The sequence below is a fragment of the Peromyscus leucopus genome, chromosome 18, assembly GCF_004664715.2.
Source record: "Peromyscus leucopus breed LL Stock chromosome 18, UCI_PerLeu_2.1, whole genome shotgun sequence".
In the NCBI taxonomy this organism is placed as follows: domain Eukaryota; kingdom Metazoa; phylum Chordata; class Mammalia; order Rodentia; family Cricetidae; genus Peromyscus; species Peromyscus leucopus.
This window is the reverse complement of record NC_051078.1, coordinates 41,262,801-41,278,251: the sequence shown is the minus strand read 5'-3', so window position 1 is coordinate 41,278,251 and position 15,451 is coordinate 41,262,801. Positions and strand designations below refer to the sequence as shown.

Below are 15,451 nucleotides of genomic sequence, written 5' to 3'. Positions count from 1 at the left end.
CTTGATTCCTGGTAGTCAAACAAAGTCATCAGAATGATTGGGGAGAGGGACCACGGATGGGCCAATAAATGTTTAACAGGCAGCTCTTGAAGATGCTTGGTTTTTTGCCAAGTCCTTAAGGAACATATATCCAACAAGGGAAACAAACGTTACCAAAACTCAAGACACTGAACATGGAGTTGGAAAGAGAAGTACATGGATGGCTGTCAGGAAGCGTGCCCGCTGACCCCAGCACGCCACAGGAAAGAAGCCCCATGGTAAAGAGAAGGGACCACTAGGCCTTTGCTGTAGACCAGGAAGCGATTAATGAAGTAAGAACTCTAGGCTCTTCAAATAGCAGAATTTAGTTATAAAGTCTCTTCGACAAGCAATGCCACTATGCTGTACTAATTTTTCTCCAGGATTCTGAATGGACAATAGCTATATCATCGATGCATTAGTTCACACCCAGGAGGCTCGTATTCACCACCTTTTCACCACCATAGGCCGCTGTCAACACTACAACTACTTAAAAAACAAAACTTCGCTATGACTCTTTACAAATAACACTATAATTTATTCACTTATCAATAAAACCTATTGGAATCAATCAGAATTCATCAACAAGAAGTGGGTGGCTCACTCCGTATCCCCAGCATATAAGAAGCTGAGGCAAGGATTACCTCAAGTTCAAAGCCTGCCTAGGCTTATGGTGTGAAACTCTGTCTCACAAAAAAAAAGTCAGCAAACTATCTGAGATACAATTTGAGTCAGAATTTCCTAAATATGTCTGGTAAAAACTGTCAAATTTGGGGTTTTCTATTCACAGATGAAATGGTACCTAACTACATGAGCTAGTTTTTTCTCAAGAAAATTCATGAAAATTCTCTAAGCAGCAAATAAAATCTGGCCATATCTACAAACGTCATAGAACAGTATTATTGGGGCAAGAAGACAACAGAAGATGAGCCTACTATATGGAAGGGGTAAGGGACATGCAAGATGTGAACCTACTGTGTGGAACGGGTAAGGGACATGCAAGATGTGAACCTACTGTGTGGAAGGGGTAAGGGACATGGGATGAGGACAGAAGGAATGGAGGCTGGCGGATGCCTTGTAGGAAAAAGACAAACAAAAACGAAATATAGTAGTATGCCTATTTCATAATTAAACCTGTCATTGTGTATGCTAACTTAAAATAAATAATTGTAATAAGTAATAAATAATAGTATTGTCTGTTCATTAAAAGTAAAAGGGTTCTTATTATCGATGAAAAATGTCTTCATGCTGGGTGTGATAGTGCAAGTTTTTAGTCTCAGCACTCAAGAGGCAGAGACAAGTAGAGATCTGTGAGTTCAAGGCCAGCCTAATTCATTTATTGAGTACCAGGCCAGTCATGGCTGTATTGTGATACCCTGTCAAAAAAGAACTCTTCATAAATCTGTCAAGTCTCTGATATTACATGCTATGTGATAAGTAAACTTTGAGTAATCCCTTCCACCAGATGTGGAAATGCAATAAATGTAGTGACAGCAAGGGACAGCCAAGAGACTTTGTGGGTGAGCCTCTTTTTAAATTTTCTCGGTAAGCTCACACTAAATGATGCCACTGCACAAGATCAGAGGTAGAGCAGTTGGACATCCATATCTGTATCTATATCCATACCTATTGAATCCATGGACTCAGCCAAGCAAGAATCCAAAACACATTTCGAACTGGATGCTTATTGATATACCCTTGTCATTATCCCCTAAACAATACTGTCCAACAACTACTTGGACAGTATTTACTTTGTATTAGATGTCCTAACTAATCCAGAGATGACTAAGCATGCAGGAGAATGTGCATGCTTATACATATTAAATACCCTATGCTATTCTATATAATGCATTTGAGCAGCCCCCTTCTTCGGTATCCTCAGAATTTTGTATTCCCATGGTGTCCAGGAAACGGTCCTTCACAGACACCATGGGATGTGTTTGGTTGAGAGAGGTATATCTGGGTGCCTGATTGAAGACACTGGAGCAGGTGAGAGGGCAAAGCAGCTGCTTTCCAATGTAGCTGAAACCATTGCATCCTGCTCCCAGCACAGCATTCTGCATCACATGGCTTCCCAGCATGCTTTGCCCTGCCTCAGTCTCACCCACCACCTCACCGGCCTTCCTGTTAAGGAGGAATTTACAGCAGCAATCAGGGGTAATTTTTCTTTTGCCCGTGGTTTAGAAGTTGTTGAAGCCATCGAATACACAGTAATTTCAAAACAAGCTGTACCTGGGAAATGAATTATGACCACGTTTCCTGTGTTTACATTTATATAAATTAAGCCAACTTTGGAAAATTCCAATGAACTTGAAGAACATACTCCAAACTAAACATATGCTAAGGCAATGAATAATCACTTAAAGCAGGAACAATACAAAGAACGCATGCCTGATGGTGCATGACTTTCCCAAGCATGGACAATCCATGTTCTTTATCACTCAGCACATGTGATTTCCACTACCAAGGTGATGGCTTAAACCAGGGACTGGAGATGCTGAGTACAGGATGTAACATTATCTGTGTCTTCAGACGGAAGGTTATTAGCCTAATGCCAGGTTCAGTGAGAGCCCCTGTCTCCATGGAATAAGGCCTACCAAGAACATGCTAAATAGTTATTGTTAGTCAAACTCCTCAACCATGGCTCCAGAGAAGCCTGCAAACCCCTGACTGCAAGCATACAACACTGTGCTCACACAGCAGTGGAAATGTGCTTAAGGAAATGTAACATGGGCCATCAGGGCAGAGTTCCTAATCGTGTCCATTGACGTTAGATGTTCAGCCTAACAGTGGGAGAGGCTTCCCACTCACATGGCCTTGGGCAAGTTTTTTGAGGTTTCCTTTCTTTTTCTTTTTTAATGTAGCAATACTGTCTTAGTTGGGTTTCCTATTGCTATGGTGAGACATCATGATCACAGCAACTTTTATAAAGAAAACATTTCATTGGGGCTGGCTTACAGTTTCAGAGGTTCAGTCCATTATCATCATGACAAGAAACATGGCGACATGCAGGCAGGCATGGCGCTGGAGCTGAGTGCTACATCTTGCAAACAGGAAGTTGACTGAACGTCACACTGGGCACAACTTGAGCACCACCTCCTCCAAAAAGGCCGCACCTCCTAGTAATGCCACTCCCTTTGGGATCCATTTTCTTTCAAAGCACCACAAAGTCTAACTACCTTGTGTTGGATCTTTGGTTTTGAAACAGGGTCTCATTCTGTAACCCCGGCTCACCTGGATTTCACTATGTAGCCTAGGCTGGCCTTGATTTTTACCTCTCTTTGCCTCTCAAGTGCTGAGATTAAAAGTATGAACCACCACACTCTGTTTGATTTGTTTTATTAAGACAGACTCTTCCTATGTAGTCCTGGCCGGCCTTGAACTCACAGAGACCCACCTGCCTCTGCCTCCCCAGCGCTGTGATTAAAGGAGTGCACCACCACCTTCAGGCATAATTTTGATTTTGAAATTAAAGTCCTGACCAAACATTTCATGCCATTTACCTTACCATGCAACTCTGGTTCCCTCTTTACAATGTCTTAATTCTATACGTAGCCTGGTTTTCTGCCATTGTTTACTGAGCAGAAATTATGGTCATGAGGAACAGCATGGGTGCTTAAGACCACATCTGCTGTCTAGCAAAACCACACTTCCTCTGGGTGGTGGTGGCACACGCCTTTAATCCCAGCACTCAGGAGACAGAGCCAGGTGGGTCTCTGTGAGTTCGAGGCCAGCCTGGGCTACAGAGTGAGTTCCAGGAAAGGCGCAAAGCTGCACAGAGAAACCCTGTCTCAAAAAAAAAAAAACACTTCCTAAAACAAGTCAGGTGGATGCACTTACAAAAGGCCAGTCCAGAACCCAGAATTGACAAAATTCTAAGAGTGCAGGATCACATGGCAGACCCAAGCACATGTCCAAGGAATGTTTAAGAGGGTAGCCTGGATGTTATAGGCCCATAAAGATTAACTGATACCAGAGAGCCTGTAGGAGGAAAGAGAAACTCCAAATTAGGCATGGTGGCTAGTGCTTGAGAATGTGGGCGTGGCCTAATCCTACGAGGCTATTTTGTTTGTTCTTGGTTTTGATATCCTTGCATTAACGGGTGCATAATGCACATAAAAAATACCACTTTCTACCACTCCAACTTACTACATGTAGTGGTCTGATTCCATGTTTTTAATTTAACCACAGGATAGAGAGCCTGTTTGTTTAAAATATTGAAAACATACCAAAAATATGCCAGGAAAGTTCCATCTTACTGACCTCAGCAGCCCTCAGCCACAAACAATTTTTATTAGTCTCTTTATTTGAGGCGCTGGTGATGATCTGGGGTCTGGTGCATGCTAAGCATGTGCTTTTTTGTTTTTTTGTTTTGTTTTTTGAGACAGGGTCTTAGTATGTTGTCCTGTCCACCCTGCAGCTTGCTGTGTAGACCAGGCTGGTCTTGAACTCACAGAGATCTGACTGCTTCTGCCTCCTGAGTGCTGGGGATTGAAAGTGTGCACCACCCCACCTGGCCAAGCGTGCACTCCTGTCTCTGAGTTCAGTCCCCAGTTCTTTTAGTCTTGCTGAAGTCGTCTTTGTCTCAGGCTGGCCTCAAACCTCCAGCAATTCTCCTGCCCCTGCCCCTTGAGTGCTGAGATGAAATTGTGCACTAACACACCCCAGTTTCCTCTTGATCTTTACGCAAGCTGGTACAACTGTATTTGTTTTTCTCCTCTTTTGTTTCTAACTAAAAACAGCAAGCTTGGTTCTGCATCTTGCTTTTTATCCATGTCATAATGTACCTCAGAGCGCTTCCACGGTGGGATGCCACACGGAGAGCTCTCTCGCTGGAAGCACTTCATTCTTTGGCTAATCTATTTATTTAGCAAGTCTTCTGACTATTTGAATGGTGGCCAAGCTGACCGAAAACAATGTCGTAGCTCAATGGGAGAGACCTTGTCACACACACTAAGCTTGAGTTTGCTCCCCTACCACACGCAGCAAATAACTAGATGAGCAAGTAGATGCCCTGAGCAACCTTACAGATGGCATTTCGTTCACACAGGAAAGCAACCTGTAGGATACTTTTCCCAAAAAAGGGCAGCTGTTACATCACAGAATGTATCTGACACTTTCATAGATTTTTTACTAAAGTCTCTCCATAAGATTTAAAATCAAGGGCTGGAGAGAAGATTCAATGGTTAGGAACACTGTCTGCCCTTCCAAAAGACCCAGATTTGATTCTCAGCACCCACAGGGAGACTGACAACCATCTGTCACTTCTGTCCCAGGGGATCCAACATTTTGTCTAGCCTCTCAGGGTACTAGGCGCACACATGGCGCACAGACATACATGCAGGCAAACCACCCATTAAAAAATAATAATAAAATGTTAAATTTAAAATCAATTTACATTCCCAGGAGCAATGTATGGAAGGGTCTGTTTCCCCCCAAAACCTCACCAATAGTGTTATCAAATGAAAAACAGCATCAGTGAATTCCAATGGGAATTACTTCTTCTTCTTCTTTTTTTTTTCCTGAGACAGGGTTAGCTTTGTGCCTTTCCTGGATCTCACTCTGTAGCCCAGACTGGCCTCGAACTCACAGAGATCCGCCTGGCTCTGCCTCCCAAGGGCTGTGATTAAAGGCGTGCGCCACCACCGCCCGGCTTCTTTCGTTTGTTGTTTGTTTTTGTTTTGTTTTACTTATGCATGAATTTCAGTATCTTTCCAGGTCTCAGAATCATCTGAACGTTTATGCAACATATTAAAGAGTAACGGAGTTACTCACTGGGCTTGGTGGTCCATGCCTATTATCCAAGCACTCGAGAGGTGGAGGCAGGAAGATCAAAAGTTCAAAGTAGTCCTTGGCTTCCTATCAAGTTTGAGGCCAGCCTAGACTAGTGGAGACTTTATTTGAAAAGACAAACAAAACCAAAAAAAAAAAAAAAAGACCAACAGTGTCACAAAGAGAAGTTATCTGATAAGGAGGAAGCTGACTTGAAGGCCATCCTGGAAAGTGGTTCCCCTCTTAATTCACAAATGTGCTAAAAGTACCAGACCACCACAATGGCCAAACAGTGAAGGGAACTCATCCTGAGAAACTGCACATCACCAACCAAACAGCCAATTGGCTGAACTTACCTAATTCGGATCCACCAGGACCTGGGGTAAACGGATTGGGGAAGGGGGCATTTTTCTATACATGCCCAGGGCCTTGAAGATTACAAGGCAAGTGTTCCATCACGGAACTCCACCCACTTTCCGAGCGCTCATGGATCTTATATTCCTGATTTGTTAGAAGGTGATGGGTGCTGGGGTGAGCAAAAGACTGAGGCCAACACCTGTGGTTGTCCTCTGATGCCTTCAAGCAGTTGGACTATAGCTGTGGTTGCCCTTGGAGACCCACCGGCCAGCGATGGCAAGTGAACCACACATGTGAGTGACGAGGATGGATTAAAACTGCAAGCCCATGGCCTCCAAGACCACTCAGTGGGTGAAAGCGTTTGCTTGCTAGCCTGATAACTGGAGTTCGATCCCTGGAAACCACACAGCATACGTAGAGAATTGGCCGCAACAGATTGGCCGATGATCGCCACTTGTATGCCACAGAACTCGTGTGTGCACACACATACATGTGCATAGGTAGTCTGGTTCCAGGGGTCCAAGAGAGGTAGGATGCAATTTTAAATCTTGAACTAGCTGGGCAGTGGTGGCACCCACCTTTAATCCCAGCACTCGGGAGGCAGAGGCAGGCGGATCTTTGTGAGTTCAAGGCCAGCCTGGAAAGGCACCAAAGCTACACAGAGAAACCCTGTCTCAAAAAATAAAAAATAAAAAAAATAAATCTTGAACTACCCTTCCTGGTATTATTAGGACAGGGTTTGCTAAGATGATGTTTGAAGAAAGAGATGAGAAAGTCTATAGATATCTAAATAGCCATCACATTATCGTCCAGCGGTGGGCACGTGTCTAAGCCTGGAAAAGACTATAGACATTTCTCGGTGGAAGAGTACTTGCCATGGGTCACCAGGTTTGAGCCCCAGCACCAAAAGCAACAACCTGACGAGAGCCGGACTCAGGAGCAGACCGTTCTCATCCCAGCTACTTGGCTGGCTGAGTAGGAATGGGAGAGACTCCAGCATGGGCAACAGGGGGATGCCCAGTTTCAAGAAGGAAAAGAGGAGGAGGAGACGGGGTTAGATGTGGTTACTCGGGCCTATAATCCCAGTACTCAGGAAGCTAAGACAGGGGGATTGCCACAAGTACAAGCTAGTCTGGGCTGCATGGCAAGACCCTGCCTCCCAAAAAAAAAAAAAAAAAAAAAAAAAAACCAGAAATCAAGACAGATACAATAACTGAAGCCAGTGGGGCTAGAGGAAGTCAGAAGTACAGAGAGGAGTGGAGAAGAGGGACAAGGTCTCTCTTTGTAGCCCTGGCTGTTCTGGAACTCACTATAGGCTGGCCTCAGAGATCTGTCTGCAGAGGGCTTTTTAAACGTTTTCTCTTCATCTTGCAGGTCTGCAGTGCTGGGAACTGGGGTCAGGGTTTTGTGCATGCTGGGCAAACAGTCTAAACTCTGGTCTATTTCCAGTCCCCACATACCACTCGATGTCTAGCTCTTACCTGCATCTTATGTCAAGGGCTCAGAGACGGTCCAGTGCCCGCACCGCTATCAAGGTGGAAGACAAACAATGACCCAAATCCCCAGGCACACTTGGGCAATCTTATGTTTGATTTGGCCTGTAGTTCCTAGCATTAAGGGGTCCGTCCACCTTGTGACTTTGTGTCCCATAATCCGACACTCCTTAAGACTTTCCTTGTTAGTTTGTAAGCCCCTTCCCTGGAGTGTCTGTGATTTCTGCATCTCGCCTGATTCAGCTGATTTACCCACTCTAGATTATCTCCCATTTGAGGTTCACTTTAGGGTAATATCAGTCATAACTACATCAGACACAGAGATTCCAACCTTGCCTCTGACAGCCTGGCCAATCCATATCACATATTAGCCAGGAATGAACTTCAGACCTAGGACAAACTGCTATGATCTACTCGGAGGGGATAAGAGCTCAGTTTTGTATATGTCAAAGGGAGTATATCTTCTACTCAGAAATGAGAGAAGGGAGATGGTGCTGGTACTTAGGATTGATGTGTGCCATGAGCACCCTGCCAAGGTTTTCCCAGGGGCTCAGGACCAGCTGCTAAAGTCCCTCCAAGGGCAAAAGCTACCAAATACATAGAGCCATTAAAGAGGATCAAGCTATTGCCCCTGCCATGGATAAAGTGACCCCTGGGAAAGATGGAAGCTAAACAGGAAACATTAAGCAGTAACACAAGAAATGTCACAGTTTTCGACAGCTTGAGGGCTCTGACTTTGGAGGTACCGGGTCCAGGGGAGTCTGAGGCAGGTCCATTTGACTCCCAAGGCTCTGACAGTTGCTGTTGACACAGGGTAACCAGGACCTGAGTTCTGCTTCTGTCCTTGGGGAGCTTTCACACCAGTGTCCCATCCATGTATCTTCATCCATTTCAACCCCCATGTTCTTTCACGGAAAATGGACTTAGACATTCACTTCAAGAGCCGTTGAGAAGTGCGGGCCTGGGGGTGGGGCTGACCCACACCTCTAATCCCAGCACTAGCGAAACTCTCTGTGAGTTCAAAGCCAGCCTAGAGTTCAGCGGGCCAGCCAGGGCTACATCATGAGATCCCGGCTCAGACAGAGGAGGGAGGGGCGGGGAAGGAGCAGGAGTTTTCGCAAAGTGGAAGAGAAATGGGTGAGCAGCTTGGCACATGCCTGGATCTACTCATAATAAATGGTGTCGATTCGGAACTGTGCTTGTCTCGAAGGCATCAAAGAAGGCCCTTCCCAGGACTTTATCCCATACCCCAGGTACCCTCTGACGGCCCTCCGGATGCTGCTCTGTGCATCTGTTTCTCAAAGGGCAGAACCCAACACGTGCTCCCTGCCTCTCTACACAGGCCGGGGGAGGGGGTGTCAGAGGTGATTTTCCATCGTCCCATCTTGCCCCTACCTCAAGAAGATGCCACTACTACGCCTGGCCTGGACACCTTCCCTCCCTCTCAACAGGGCTGTGCCATGGACTCGATCTGCTTCCCAGGTCCCTGACGCCCCGCTTGCCCCTCACCTGATGTAGGGGAGGAAGGGGTTGACGTGCCCCGAGAGCACCGCGACCACGTAGGAGATGATGAAGGCTGCAGACGACCAGGTCACCAAGAGGAAGGGGACGAAGGCCATCCCCCTGAGGAAGCACAGCATCGCGGTGAGAGGGCGCTGCGCTCGACGTCGGGGCCACGAAGCCGGCTTGCTGCGGGCTGCCTGGAGGCGGTGGCCACGACACAGACAGCTAACGCTCGGCGGCGGCGGCGGCGGCGGGACGGAGGAGGCTCGGAGACAGCCAGGACGGGCCCAGCCCCGGAGGGAGGGAAGCGCTCGGAGGTGAGAGGGCGGAGGGTGGACCGGCAGCCGGGTGGGTGGGGCGCGAGCGAGCGGTCCCCGGCTTGTTGCGAAACCGGTGAAGTCACAAAGCGGCAGCCCGGTCCCCCGGAGCCAGAGCGCGCGGCCACCTCCCCGCCCACGCCAGGCCACGCCGGACAGCTCGGCTTCCTTTCGCTTTTGCTTGGGACGGGGTCGGGTGGGTGCAGCGGGAGACGCGGGATTCCGCGGGGACGGCCAGCTCTTGCGCAAGTCCGCTGGGTTGGCGGGATTCCCAGCTCCTCCTCCCCTCGGGGTTTCCCTCTGAGCCTCTCTCCAGCACCCACTGGGGTTCCTTCCAGTGTCTGGCCACCGATGCCCACCCCATCAGGGCTCTCTGTGACTGCAGGGGTTCAGGCGGAGGGGGGCTCAGTGACGTCTGCCAGGTCACTGAGCGTGGATGTGGCACATGCCTGGGTGGTACCCACCTGGAAACAGAAACCGCATAATAGCCAGGCCTGATAGTACGGGTCTGTCATCCCTGGTGCTTGGCTACCAAGGAGGCTGAGGCAGAAGGATCACAAGTTCAAGGCCTGCCTGACTGGGCAGCCTATTGAAACAGCCTCTGAAGGGCGGGGGATGCAGCTTAGTGGCAGAGCGTAGGTGAGGCTGGGTTTTATCTCTAAGCATCATTCAATCAAGTGACAGAGAGGATTGGATCCAGCCCTGGCCCAGCCTAGGATGCCCAGGTTGCTACCCACGGTTCTGTTCCCACCAAAACTACTTGGAGTATTTATTTCCCAGCAATAAGAAAAGATGACTCGATCCACTTCAGATCCACCTCAGACTCCCAAAAACCAAACTGACAGGTGCTCCCGAAGCACGGGCCTGTTCTGTGCATCTGAGTTATAGTTTGGGGATTCCGAGGCCCACTTTTGGCGGTAGATGACCTAATATGGGTTCACCTCAGCCACATAAACATGTCTTGAGTACCGCCCTGTGCTAGGGAATAGCCTATGGGGATTACACACCGTCAGAACTATTAGACTGATCTTCTAGGTAGAACACGATTTTAAGAATGAATTAGACGCTGAGTGGTGGTGGCCCACGCCTGTAATCCCAGCACTCGGGAGGCAGAGCCAGGCGGATCTCTGTGAGTTCAAGGACTCAGATGAAGGACTAGAGAGGTCTTGGAGAGGATAACGGAGTTTTCAAGAGGAAACCTGGGGATGAACACATGACTCCTGCTACCACTGTGCCATATCTCCAACTCCAAAAGGAGATAATTAACCAGACACAAGCAAGACTGCCTGGCCAGGGCAAGAAAATAGCAAAACTGCAGGCTGAAGATGCGTGCTTCTTCAAGAAAGACTAAGGCATCTAAATGCCTGTGAAGCAAGAAATGACTTGGTTTTAGCCAGATGTGGAGCTCACATCTGTAACCCCAACACTTAGGATAAGACAGAAGAGCTAAGAGTTCAAAGCCAGTCAGGGCTACCCAGTGAGTTCTAGGCACATCTAGGCTACAGAGAACCTGCCCCGAGAAACTACCGTTCAACCGTGACTGCTGGGAGGCTCTTGGGACCCATTTATTAAGAATCTTCAGCCAGAACTCCCTGTACCTTCTGGGGCAGCCATCCCTCAGTCACTCCAAGCTTATAGAAACCTGGGTCTTTAAGGGCTTTCTCTTATTTTTTTGCTTGTTCGTTTCTTTGTTTGTTTTTGTTTTTTGAGACAGGGTTTCTCTGTGTAGTTTTGGTGCCTGTCCTGGATCTCGCTCTGTAGACCAGGCTGGCCTCGAACTCACAAAGATCCGCCTGCCTCTGCCTCCTGAGTGCTGGGATTAAAGGCGTGTGCCACCGCCGTCCGGCTATATTTTACTTGTTTTTGAGTCAGGGTCTCTCTGTGTAACCTAGGCTAGCCTCCAACTCATCTTGAAATCCTCCAATTTTGGCCTCGTGAATGCTGAGATTACAGGTGTGTGCCACCACAACTGGCTAGCTGATCATTTAAAATACTGACTATAGTAAGTTGTCTGACCACAGCGGCGACAGTGTGTGTGCTGTTGCTGTTGTTTGAAGGGATTTGGATGAAGTTTATTACAAGGTAAATGTGTACACTCAGGACAAATGCAGACTAGAGCGTCACCCATTTTGTTAGTTACAATGAATACATACATCTGCATCTATATTTCTTAAATGAGATTGTTTGGAGGAAAGCCAGCATAGTTTTTGTTTGTTTGTTTGTTTTGTTTTGTTTTGTTTTTGTTTTTGTTTTTCCAGACAGGGTTTCTCTGTGTAGTTTTGGTGCCTTTCCTGGCTCTCACTCTCACTCTGTAGACCAGGCTGACCTCGAACTCACAGAGATCCGCCTGGCTCTGCCTCCCGAATGCTGGGATTAAAGGCATGTGCCACCACCGCCCATAATGATTCATTTTTATTGCCAACTTAGTACTATTTAGAAATACCTAGGACACTAGTGTAAGACATCATAGATGCATCTATGAAGGTGTTTCCAAATGGCTTAACTGAGAAGGGAAAACTGACCCTAAATATTAAGTGGCACCACCCCATGGGCCCAGAGTGAATAAAAAGGAAAAGAGGAAGAAGCTAGCTGAACACGTTCTCCCTTTCTCCGGGCTACAGGTTGAGCGGGTTTGCTGCCATGACTTGCCCACTGTGGTGGACTGAGTTCCTCTGAACTGTGAGCCAAAATAAACCCTTCCTCCTCTAAGTAGCCTTTTCGTAGGTAATTAGCCACAGCAGGAAGAAAGGCAATGAATGCAACTAATGTATGAGACGTGGCTTACCCAGGGCTGATGCTACCAAGAGTCAGAAGAAAGGAGCAAGCAAATCCAAGTCCACATCAAATGCAATTTATTAAGACTTGCCAACAAAGGCATGTCTCAGGCTGCGGGAAGAAAAGAGGGCCAGCCATCGTGATGTAAGAGGGATGGGTTGATATGTGGCGTTACACAACGGCCCACAGCCAGTAGTGAGGTTACAGGGCTTTCTCTTTCTCTCTCCCTCCTCTTTTTTTTTTACAGAGCAGAGGACCGAACCCGGGGCCTTGCACTTGCTAGGCAAGCGCTCTACCACTGAGCTAAATCCCCAACCCCATTCTTCCTCCACTTTAAATTCACTTATTTATATTGTGTGTGTGTGTGCACGAGAGCGTATGCTCCTGCCATTGTGTGTGTGCAGAGAACAATTTATAAGAATCGGGTCTCTACCATGTGGGTGTGGGTTCTGGGGAATCATAGTTAGGTCATCAGGGTTGGCAGCAAACTCCTTTAACCACTGAGCTATCTCGCTGGCCCCCAACCTGGGCTTTCTCAAAGTCTATTCACATGTCACACATTAGCTAAGAGACACAGGTCTGCCTCAAAAGGCTTAACTGGCCTTTGCAAAGCCTTTATTTGTCTTGTAGCATTTGGAAGGTACTGGTTAGTCGTCATCTTGACACAAGCTAGGGTCACCTGAGAAGAGAGGACTTCAGTTGAGAAATGCCTCCTTCAGGCTTGTAGGCTAGTCTGTGGGACATTTTTCTGGTGCATGGTTGATCCAGGAGGGTCCCGCCCACAGTGGATCATGCCACCCCTGCACAGTGGTTATACAAAAAGAAATTTGAACAGGCCATGGAGAGAGAGCCTGTAAGCAGTGGTCTCTCATGGTCTCTGCTTCAGCCTGCCGTGAGTTTCTGTCATGACTTCCCTCCACGATGAAGGCCTCCCCAAGCTGGTTTTGGTCAGTATTTTATCACAGCAAGAGAAACCAAACTAAATAGAGTGCATGCCAGGGCCACCGGCAGACAGATTGGCACTTACCACCCACATGGCATTAGTCATGGCAAGCAGGATCCCAACATAGGTGTATAACCATAACTAACCGTGTGTGTGTGTGTGTGTGTGTGTGTGTGTGTGTGTGATTGTGTGTGTGTGTGATTGTGTGAGTGTGTGTGTGTATGTGTGTGTGTGTGTGTGATTGTGTGTGTGTGTACACAACATCTGGTGTCAGACGGTCCTGAGAACACAGCGGTTGCTCTCCCTTTCTGAAGTCTGCCATACCACAGATGTATGATACCACACCCAACTCCTACTTCTGTATTTAGAATAACACAAAACATTTGACTTGGTATATTTCAATTATTTTCCCACAAGAGATACTGCCCTGCCAAAAGGGCAAATAAGTATATCAAACTCTCTGGAAACTCCTAACTCACTTTAGAGTATGGCAGTGTTTTCTTTGCCTCTGTTAACATGAAGTATTTCACAGTATCTATAAAAATGCTATTTCAGGAAAGCTGTCTTATAATTTGATGAGATGGCTGAATTCCAACAGCTATCTTGGGATATAAAGTCACTGATTTGAGGGAAAAAAAAAATTTTGACTGGTGGTTGGGGTTGGTGCGGGTATGTCCAGGTTCTTGGTTTCATTAAAAAAAAAAAAATTAAAGGCTCACACAGACTTGCAAAAGAAACAAGGTAAGTGTATGGAACTAAACAATAGTACAGATTAAAAGGAATGTGCTGCCTGGGCATGGTGGAGTACGCCTTTAATCCCAGCACTCAGGGAGGCAGCTGCAGGTGGATCTCTTGAGTTCAAGGCCAGCCTGGCCTACAGAGCAAGGTCCAGGCCAGCCAGAGCTATGCAGAGAAGCCCTGTCTAGCCGGGCGGTGGTGGCGCATGCCTTTAATCCCAGCACTCGGGAGGCAGAGCCAGGCGGATCTCTGTGAGTTCGAGGCCAGCCTGGGCTACCAAGTGAGTTCCAGGAAAGGCGCAAAGCTACACAGAGAAACCCTGTCTCGAAAAACCAAAAAAGAAAAGAGAGAGAGAGAGAGAGAGAGAGAGAGAGAGAGAGAGAGAGAGAGAGAGAAGCCCTGTCTAAAAAAACCAACAGCAACAAATCCACAATAACAAACAGAAAAAAAGGGATGTGCCATCAGTGGGCCACATGAGTGGAGGTACTCAAGGCCCCTATGACTGTTTGGGGGGTCCTTTTATGGGATTCAAGAAAAAGAGTAGCTGGAAAAAGGAGCAGCTGGGTATTAGGGAGCATAATTTGGTGTTTTCTATTTTGAATGAGAGTTTATATAATTTTTCTTGTTGAACCTGATTTTAACCAAATGTATGCCTGACTGTGTATAGGCATAGGATGGTAAGTGGGAGACTGTCCCTAAAAGTTTGCTTGAGCACACAGCTTTTCCCTATTTCTTATGTACCCGGAATCAGTTCCGGCTCTGTCAGCCCCTCTGTTCTTCATATCTGGATGTACTGGGAACACGCCCAATAGAAAGGGGTGAGGAAAGCTATTGTTCAGGGCTGGGAGTACAGTATTTGCGGCCCAATGAAGGTAAAGGAATTAGGATTACAAGCGCATTGTTACAATAAAGGAGCCACTAAGCAGAACCAATCAGGGGCCCAGGCTCAACTACCTTCTACGGTTGCCTGCCTTGACGTCATCAGCCACACCAGAGGAGGAAAGTGTGTCCCTTTCCGACCTCAGAGAACTACTGGGCAGCCTGAATTGTCTTGCTCTAGGTTTTTAATGTAAAAAGAAACTTCTGTCTTGAGCAAACTGTTATGATATATGCACGCGGGGGACCCCGAGGGTCTCTCTCGAGTGCAGGGAACCATGCTGGCATGCTGGGCAGAGGCAGCGGCAGGCTGGCGGGCGGCTCACACACCATGCGGGCATGGCGGCGGGCGGCGGGTGGACAGTCACAACCCAGACGCTGCATCTGAGCAGAAATAAGTTTATTAGAGTAGAGAGATAAAGAGAAAGATGGGAAAGAGGTTGAGAAGAGAGAAGGGGGGAGTCGAGGGTGCACACCTGGTGGGAGGAAAAGCAGAAGAGAGGGTTTTTCCTTAAAATGAGGCTTTTACGTCAGGACGCAGGGCAGCACCAAGGGGTCAGAATACTAACCCTGGTTTCCAAGGGGTGGGTCAGAAGATTAACACTAACCACCATTACTTGGGGATTTTTTTCTTTTACATGTAATCTCAGCTAATTATT

At 47.2% G+C, this 15,451-nt stretch overlaps 1 protein-coding gene across 1 annotated transcript in view; it reads right to left on the bottom strand.

The window, feature by feature from the left end:
- The window catches only part of Dram1 (DNA damage regulated autophagy modulator 1), a 36,761-nt gene extending 27,078 nt beyond the window's left edge, over positions 1–9,683 (bottom strand). Inside the window, exon 1 of the mRNA XM_028880298.2 lies at positions 9,150–9,683. Within this exon, the coding sequence (XP_028736131.1) occupies positions 9,150–9,280 (131 nt within the window). The 5' untranslated portion in view covers positions 9,281–9,683. The remainder of the gene's footprint in view (positions 1–9,149) is intronic.
- Positions 9,684–15,451: the final 5,768 nt, after the last annotated feature.